The sequence below is a fragment of the Jatropha curcas genome, chromosome 4 (assembly GCF_041381405.1).
Source record: "Jatropha curcas cultivar XTBG-Jc1 chromosome 4, XTBG_Jcur_1.0, whole genome shotgun sequence".
In the NCBI taxonomy this organism is placed as follows: Eukaryota; Viridiplantae; Streptophyta; class Magnoliopsida; order Malpighiales; family Euphorbiaceae; genus Jatropha; species Jatropha curcas.
Genome location: NC_143154.1, coordinates 19,703,310 through 19,713,060, shown reverse-complemented (window position 1 = coordinate 19,713,060; position 9,751 = coordinate 19,703,310). Strand labels below are relative to the sequence as shown.

At 31.0% G+C, this 9,751-nt stretch overlaps 1 protein-coding gene across 2 annotated transcripts; it reads right to left on the bottom strand.

The window, feature by feature from the left end:
- Positions 1-1,812: 1,812 nt before the first annotated feature.
- LOC105637325 (pentatricopeptide repeat-containing protein At2g13420, mitochondrial) lies at positions 1,813-5,355 on the bottom strand. Of its 2 annotated transcripts, XR_002284755.3 has the most exons (3): positions 3,661-5,355; positions 3,066-3,209; positions 1,813-2,887 (listed from the first exon to the last, which is right to left on the bottom strand). XR_002284755.3 is itself a non-coding variant. In XM_012220763.4 (2 exons), the coding sequence occupies exon 1, from the start codon at positions 5,233-5,235 to the stop codon at positions 3,688-3,690; it is 1,548 nt and encodes a 515-aa protein (XP_012076153.1). In that variant the 5' UTR covers positions 5,236-5,355; the 3' UTR covers positions 2,969-3,209; positions 3,661-3,687. The 2 variants fall into 2 exon arrangements, 1 of the variants encoding a protein (XP_012076153.1); XM_012220763.4 differs by lacking the exon at positions 1,813-2,887 and having other exon boundaries at positions 2,969-3,209.
- Between the last annotated feature and the right edge of the window lie 4,396 nt (positions 5,356-9,751).

The window sequence follows — 9,751 nt, the reverse complement described above, 5'->3', positions numbered from 1 at the left end:
GATGTTACTATTATTAAGCGAGGGATAAGCAAAATGCCTGAGATTTGCTCGTGGGTTGCATTAGCTTTTTGAATTCAGTATACTGGACCATTAATCAGTTAGCTTCTGGTATTAATAGCAGGAACACCAACAGTTGAGTAATTGAAAAGGCAAACATATATATTAGTTAGTATCGTTAAAAATAAAAATGATCTACCAATAAGCCATAGGAGTGAAAATCTGAAATTGGGTTATTCAAATTCTATGGAGGATTGATTATATTAAACTTGAGGTGAGAGATATGTCGTTCAAAATTAATTTTGTTACCAACTGCTTGATTATATATGTTTTGGTATTGAGCCACATTATGGGTCTATTTGGCAAATTTAACTGTTTTAGTAGTTATTAGCTGTTTTAATAGCTTTCTGTTAGTTGATTTACTAGTGGTTAGCTGTTAAATATTAACTATTAGTGGTTAACCATTATATAGCGGTTTAGAATAAAAGTGTTTGGTACAAATAATTATTTGATTAACTATTTAATATAAAATGATAGAAAATGGTATGAAAGCGACGAACAAGGTAAAGACAAGTGACGAGTACAGATGTCATAAAAAATTATAAAACGCTAAATGTTAATGAAGATAATGTTTCATAAAAACTGTCTAAAACTCTAATGAAGATAATGTTTCATAAAAACTGTCTAAAACTCTAAACGCTAATGCAGATATTGTGTTTCCGAACGCTATAATTAATTAAGATAGTGTTTCAACCTTATCGAAACACTAAACACTACTTCAAACACTGTTGTTGACAAAACAGGGCCTATTTTATGCTTCAGTTATTTCTGAATGAATGATTTAGGAAAACTGCTAATTTGATTGAGGCGCTAGAATGACTGATTTTGCTTCTTTTTGTTCCTTAATTCTATGGGTAACTTTCTTTTGCAATTCAGAGAATGTATTTACACTTTATCTTAACATACAATAATAAATAATATTAAAATAATATTATTAAACTACTAAATAAATTCAAATTAAGGATTCGTAATCTTTATCTTAATGCAATTGTCATAAATCCAAAATTATCTCATCGAGCGATTAATTCATAATTTACTGCACCTCAAACTACCGGAGGTTAACACTTTACAAGGTTTTTATTAATCTAAATTATAATGTATTCGTTATTGCAGATTTAAACATCGCCATGATTATTCCTTAAGAAAGCTGGTAATTTAGGTATTTTATTTCCTTTTACTTTCTTATTAAATCACAAATGTTTAGTAATAGACTATTTTGCATTATCCCTTTGTTTTACCTTTTATTTTCTTTTTATATCTGAAATTGTTATAGTAAATACTATTCAAACGTTTGTTTGATGGTTTGATTCATGGAGTGGATGCCAAAATAAACTATGAGGTTAGGAGCAACATTAGTTGTAAAGGGCTTTACATTTCTTAAACAATACAATTTGGAGTGGAATTACCAGTGAAAGAGGAAGTTTTCCCCATTTTTTCACCTCTTAATGGTTTTTTTCCCCGCTGCTTAGGCATAAACATCTGTTTTGTTGGTGTTGGCAACTGCATGTGTTCATTTAGTGGTAGGAAAATATGTTTTCGTGTTTCAATTCTTTTTTTTTTTTTTTTTTTTTTCAAGTCTCCGCAATAGATTTTAAAAGTTTGCAAAGGCAAACATATGTTGCAGTGATTGTGCTTGGCGGTTTGAGCAACGCTTTATTATATAATTACTGATGGAGTTAAATGAAGAAAAGAAAATGGAGTTTATGTTCCAATAAGAAAGAAAGAAAGAAAAAAAAGAATAAGAACAAAGAGCAAGAAAGAAAATGGATGCTGTGGATTTTGTAATAAAACAGATAGAGAAGGAGTTTTTTAAAAACTACATTGTCCTTGTGTGAAAATACCAATACATGTCGCAGGTTAAAGAGCTAGCTAAAACTCATGGGATTGAATCCTAATTAGAAAATTGAACCATTTGAAGAGACCAAATAGGAACACAAAGATAATAACAACGAAAATAGTATTGATATCAAATACAACCTTTCCAAATATTTTCATCTGTTCCATGATCGGATCGTCAATCAAATCACTGTTCACGACCAATGACTATTTTATCATCAATCCGATCACCATCCACGTTTTTTCTTTTTCTTATCAGTTCATAAAAATACGAATGTTAAACTACTACTAGATCATTCCTTCAATTACCATGTGAATTCATGTGAATTCAAATAATAATTATATGATAATAACTCTCATATAGCAGGTCTCGGTATTTGTCAATACCATTAACAATACTTACTTGCATATTACTACTATATAAATCTTTTTAAAATAAGGAACACTAATATAAAGCTCATTATTAACATAAGATACTTAGAACAATCGGAAATTTACATACCATCAGTTACCAACCAATTTTCATTTTTATAAAACTCTTGGGTCTATAATTTCCAAATCCAAACTAGCTTAGTGTGTATGAGGTTCAACAACTAGTTCATTTGTGAAGCAATCACATTTGCCTTTACTTAGTAATTGTCAATGCCATCAACAACACTCATATGCGTATTACTACTGCATAAATCTTTTTAAAATAAAGAAAACTGATATAAAGATCATTATTAACATAAAATACTTACAAAAAATTGGCAATTTACATACTATCAATTATCAATCATTTTTTATTTTGATAAAACTCTTGGGTCTATAATTTCCAAACCAGCTTGTGTGTGTATGAGGGTCAACAACTAGTTCATTTGTGAAGCAATCACATTTGCCTTTTCATTGTTACCTTCCAAGACTCAAGCTAAAATCCACTATGCAACAGCTTAAAAGTTATTTTTGTCTTCTTAATTTGACAATCATGCACTGAGGTCTTATCAAAATGCTTCACCTTTGCTCAATTAATCCAGAAAAAGAAATAGTTAGGAATGAAATGAATGAATGAAAGTCCATCTAGTCAACCAAAAATCTCTAATTAAAACAGATGAGCAATATCTGTTGGAATATGAATTAAAGAAATAGTAGACCATAATACAAATAGACCAATTAAGAGTAAAATAATATCTCACCTCTTCCCAACTCTACAACTTTTGGGTTGATAAATTAAAACCACTTTACATGTGAGAGCTAAAGCTGGCTTTTGTAGCATTTCAGTGTCCTTTATGGTGCTCCCACGAGCATCCAGCAGCAGATAATGCACTTTGCAAGATATACTGGAAGGAAAAGAAAAAACTATTGTTGTTATTGTTATTATTTTGGCTCAGATAATCCAAAAGTGATCAAGATAAGAAACCTAAAAGGTCATTTTCAAAGACAGATGTAGCCCCCTGCACCCCACGCAAAAACAGAATAACAAATAAATCAGATAGTAGCAGTTATTTATTAAATAATTACAATTATATTCTATTTCTTCTTTTTCTTTTTTAATTAATTTTTCTGAACTCAGAATTAGAAGAAACAGAACAGGATGCTCAAAAGCATGAAATCATCTACACCAAATAAAAAAAACATAAGAAAATTCAGAAACCATATAACCATTTATCAGTTTTTAAATTTTAACAGCCCATGATCCGAATCAGCGTGATTCAATTAAAAACAATACTTCAAACCTGAGGAAGAAGTTTTAATTATTTAAATAGTTAGAGAGTATGCTAAATGATTTACTTTGTCATACTACGGCAAATAGTATTATCATCTTCTATATGGCTTCAAGTGATAATTTTGAAACTCAGAACCAAAAGCTATTGACTCTTCATCAAGCTTCTTCTTCAACCTTCTCCAAGTTCTCAACATATCAGATTGTATTAGTCCTTTGTAGAGTGTTTCAAAAGTAACCTTTTGGGGAAGGAACCCTCTCTCTATCATCTCCACAAAATATTTGCATGCTTCTTTCCATTTTTGTTTCTCACATAGCCCACGAATCAACATTGTATATGAATCCAAATCTGGCCCTGGTCCACTTGTGCATAAATCATTCCATATCTCATTCACAATCTCCATACGATTCAACTTCATAAACATCCCCAGTAATATCTTATATGTTTGCATACTCAGAGCAAACGGATCATCTTCCCTCATTCTCCTATACAACTTCAAAGCACTTTCTGCATCCTTCCTTCCCCTATACTCTTTAAAGAAACAATTATAGGTTACTGCATTAGGGCTAACCCCATTTCTGATCATCTCAACAAGCAACTCCTCTGCATCCTCAACCCTCCCGCAAGAGCAAAGACACTTCACGACTGAAGTATAAGTGGTGACAGTTGGGCAAATCCCCTTCTCCTCCATCAGCTTCAACTTATCAAGTGTTAGTTGAGGCTTATGAGCCCTACTATACACATGAAGCAAAATAGAAAAACTGGTGACATCAGGTTCAATCCCTCTGTGGCGCATTTCGTCGAACACATTCTCAGCCAATGTTATTGTTCTCTCGAACCTACTCTCAGGCTGCAATTTAGCCCTCCTGCAAATCCCATTTAACAAAACATTGTAGGTAACAACATTAGGCTCAATCCCCCTCTCATCCATCTCCCTTAAGAACCTCTCTGCCATATCAATACGACCGATCTTGCACCATCCATATATCAAAATAGTGTACATTCTCACATTAGGACTAAACCTATACTTCCTTTTATTAAAAATCTCAACTGCCACTTTCGGATAACCATACTTACACAAGGTATCAAGCAAGAAACAGAAATGGGTCTCATCCACGTTCTCAGTGATGAAAGATTCCATATCATCAAAAGCACGTATAGCCTGGCGGGTAAGGCCCGCGGCAATCAGTCTGCGAATGAGTACAAAGAACGTATGGGAAGTTGGTTCATCCATCTGGATTATGAGCTGCCAAGAAACATCAAACTGGTGGACCTTGGACAGAATATCAATGATGATATCATAAGAGGTGGAAGTAACAGTTGACTGAGAGGAAGGGAGAGACAGAGCATAATGGAAAAGGGAGAGGGCAATTTTCGAGTGATGGCGGAGACGGAGGAGAGTCTGTTGGAGGAGAGGAGTTGTAAGAGAAATTCCATGAAGCTGGAGAGATGATTCCATGGCGTGGAATGGGTTGTAGTGGCGGAGAAGGATTTGGGAGAGCAATTCGGCATCATTTGATGGCTCGAGTGAAGGAAGAGAAGACGAGGAAGAGCAAAAGAGACGGTGAATACAAAAAGGAGTTGAAGGGATGAGGGCGCGAGAATGGAATAATCTGATTGCCATTGCTAATTGAAATTTCATTTACAGAATACGTAATAACAGATAAAAGTGCAAAGTGATGAGAAATTAAACCTATGCCTTACTTGGAATATCTGCGCCTGCATACCTGCCCTTCGTGGAAACGGTGGTTGTGGGCACTTCTCCGTTATTTTATATAGAAAAAATAATAAAAAAAAAAAAAAAAAAAGTTTAATTTGCCTCTTTAACTTGGAACCAATATTCAAAATGAACAAAAATACTTTTTTTTGCCTAAATTTTTGAGAAAAACACTCGTATTTTAGTTTGGATCAGGTGTGATATATGTTATTTTTATATTATAATAAAATATCTGAGTCTCAAATAATTCTTCTTCTTCAACTATAGAAATCAAAAATTCTTAAAATTAGAAAATCCAATAGCGAGATGAGAGCTAAAGGAAGGGGAAAAAATCTGCACAACAAAATCCTTACAGTCATGTTGTTCAGCATTATTGTCACACTTATCTTCACTCATCCTCGGCTGTAAAAACACTTGCAGCCTCATAGTTGAACTGATTGCATAATAAATGAGTTCTATATCCCTTTCTACCTTTAATTTGGCGATCCAAGTTAAAATGTGGGTATTTTGAACCAAATTATATGAATATTTGATGAATTTGGTGAAAAATGTCATTTTTGTTCACTTTAGACAAAGACTGCAAGTTTAGGGAGAAAATTGAGGTTTTTATTTTTCTTATTTTACTCTCTTGCTTTACATTACATATAGTTAGGCTAATATTGTAGAATCATCAACACTTCAAAGAACAATTACAAGCAAAGCCTAAAATTATCAAAATGATTACAATGATACTCAAATCTATATTATATATAAATGTGAAAATATGTGAAAATAATGAGATTGCCTATAGTAGCCTTACATTAATTTGGAATTCCTAGTATATAAATTTAATTAGATTTATTATGCATTTTAATTGGAGAAACCATTTATCATTTTAAAAATCCTTTTTGTTGTATTTTTTATTATCTTTTAATTGGAGAAAATAAATTCCATTTATCCTTTTTAATATCTTTTTAATTAGATTTTTTATGCATTTTAATTTGGAGAAAAAGATTTATATGCATTTTCTCTATTTGATCTTGCATTATTATTGTTCAATAATTTTTATAATTAATAGATTTTGATATTTTTAATTATAAGTTCTCATATATTTTCTAGAAGGTAAATCAAAAATTTTAATTCAGGTACTGAAAATGAAATTTAAATTTTTTAGTTCATTATATTCTGAATTTTTTAAAATATGAGTAAACACTTTACTGTTAGACTCTTTGATTTTCTCAGGGATGGATGGTGGTGCACACTTATTTGGACTATTTACACATTATTTATTTGACTGATATCATATAAAAAGTTTGTTCTTTTTTAAATAATGAAATCTTATTAAAAAATACGCTATAAAATTTTAAATTAATGAAAAAAATGGCTCTATGATTTAATTGGATGTATTTTTTAAAAAATAATTTTTAAAATAGATATAAAGATAATTAGGCCTTTGAAATTTTAATTTTTTTAAATAAATACACAGGACTTTGAAATTTTTGAATTTAATATATATATATATATACTTTTCACTACCAATATGAAATAAACCGAAAATTGATTTTCATAAATCTCTTAATTAAAATAAAATTTTAATATTAACCAATGAGATTGCACAATAAAATATTTTATTATTGCATAATCAGACCTGTAAATCAGTTTGAAATCTTCAAAACCAAGTGAAAATCGGATTAAACCTTGATTTGGACCAAACCAATTCCAATCGAACTGGAACGACCCGGCACGCGCTAGAAGCTTCTTTCTCTCCTTTTGTTTTCTTCATCTTTCTTCTTCTTTCTTCTCCATCGATTGAGCGGCAGTCAGCCACTCTCTCCCCATCTCTCTCTTCCGTTTCTCCGGCCACCTTAGCCAGGCGATGCCACCACTCCTTGCCATCGCGCTACCAGCCTATCCCTTTCTCTTTCTTTGTTTTCGTTTCTTGAAAAAGCAACAGCAGCTTCGACCTCGATTTTCGATCGCCGCTTAGCGTCAATCCTCCTCCGATCATCGCTCAACGTCGCATCCTCTCCACGCTCGTGACTCCGGTGAGAGCTACAACACAGGCGAGCTACGATCTCTTTCCATCGATCAACGGCGATGTTACGGTGATACTTGGCTCTTGTCGAGCCCGTTCCGGTGGATTAGAGGGGTGATCTTGCTGAACCGACACCAAATATGGACTCCTCAGTGAAATCCGAGCCAAAGGGTATGAAGAGTGCTCAATTCCGAGCAGTAACAATTTACCGGCCACCGTATACGGCGGCGGTTCGGAGAACGGCCGGTGATATCCCGGGAGGCAGAAACTCGAGACTTGCACGCTGAAATTGAATCCGAAACTCGATTTTTAATCTGTATAATTTAAAAATTCAGTTTATTAAATTTATTGTAAATTTTAAGTTTAAAAATTATTGGCATTGGGTGGAATTAATTTTGATTAAAATAATTAAGAATTAAATATAAGATATAGACTTTATTAAATTAAAGCAAATTATAAGTGTTGCCATAAAAATAAATTGAGAACTTTGATAAATATGGATTTGTAGTATGGATTTTAAATAAGTTAACCAAAACATATAAATTAAATACATGGGCATAAGAAAAATGATTATTAAAAAGAAGAAGAATTACAAGTATAGTTAAATTATATTGGTTCTTTAGATTAACTTGAGTTAAGGATTATAAACCAAATAAGGAAATAAATGGATATTTAATGTCATACGAATCATTCAGGAAATAAAAAGTAATTTAAGTAAAATGAAATTTATTCACTGTATGGTGTCAGTTATTTTGAAATTAGAGTTATATTATATGAACTAAGACGGCGATGAATTAACTAATTAGAAGATATAATATTTTGAATGATGTTAACTGAATAAAGGGTTATTTATATTGTGTGCATAAGAGATTTGTTTTCTGATAACTGGTTAAGGACGTCAATCGTATATAAGGATTTTTTGGGATTAGATTGAGCAAGTATTTTAATCTATAGGCTTACAGTTGATTATAACATTATTACTTATGGTGGTTGGATATTGAATTACTGGATGGGCTGTATAAGTAATAATTGATGATCATATTAAATGGTTAATATTTGAGCAAATAGAAAGTTTTATTTGAAAAACACTATCAGAAATATCGATAAGATATCAATTAAAGCAGTCTATTATCTAAGCAGATATATGTAGGTTAATTATTTTTTTAAGGAAGGTCATCTGTTTAATGCAGTTTTTCTTTTATATTTGTGTTTTATTTAGATTATCTGAGTTTGTCTATCATTCTTGCTAGTCAAATCTAAATGAAGACTTGCTCTTTCTTTTATCAATGTAAGTAATAATAAATGGTGTATACCGCATTATTTGCATACACACATCATTCATTTTATACCATACAGACACACATTTAATATTCAGCCCCTATCTCCATGTATTAATATGATATCATTGAAATATAATTATTATTATTATTGTCGTCTATTTTATAAGTATAATTAGGTAAAGACCCGCGCATTGCGCGGATTACTTTTTTTTACTATATATTATATTTTTAGTTTTTTTAATTTACTTATAATTTATAAGTTGTTTAGTATATATGGTTTCATAGTCTATACAGACTTTGCAAAACTCAGAAAATTAAAAATGATGACGTGAAAAAATATAAGTTGATATGTACAGAAGAAAAAAGAAAAATTTAAAAATTCACACACACACACACACACACACATATATATATATATATATATATATATATATATATATATATATATATATATATATCATAGATATTGAATTACACTTTTCCCTTCTTAATTAATCTAATCATAAAATAAAAGGATAAAGTAAAAAATTTAAAAATTAAGCAGATAAATAATTATTTTAAGTAAATATTAATTTTTAAAATAAAATTATTGATGGCTTGTGATTGATTTCTAATAATTTAGATAACAACATTAAAATTTTAAATTATTAGGCAGCACAGAAGAGATAGAAGATTTAATAAGCACCTCCTTACCAATCAGGCTAAGTATATGGGACTGCCAATTAAACAACCAATCTTCAACCTTCTAAAGAATATCCTGATAAAGAGACACCATAGATCTACCATGTAACAAAGAAACCCCAGGATAAAGTCCCAGATCAAAAGTAATAGCAACACCCAACAACCCCCTTAACCTCTGCTTCATACCTCTAGCAACAGATTTAAATAAAAAAATGTGGGAGTTAGCCGGATTAGCTTTTTGCCCACCACACTTTGGCTGGATCGATCAAGTACTTCTTATGGTTTATATGAAATTAATATTCATTTAACAATTAATGTCTAGCCATTATATATTTTTCTTTTAATTTTAATTTTATTATTCAAAAGAATATAAATAATTCTTTTGATTTATTAAAAGTCATTAATTATGATAGTAAGTTCTATGTCTAATCTAATTGAGCATTTATAGTACTTGATTTTATTATTA

Bases quoted from the DNA above. Each gene is read 5' to 3' on its own strand.
- LOC105637325 (XM_012220763.4), bottom strand. From the start codon at position 5,235: ATGAAATTTCAATTAGCAATGGCAATCAGATTATTCCATTCTCGCGCC.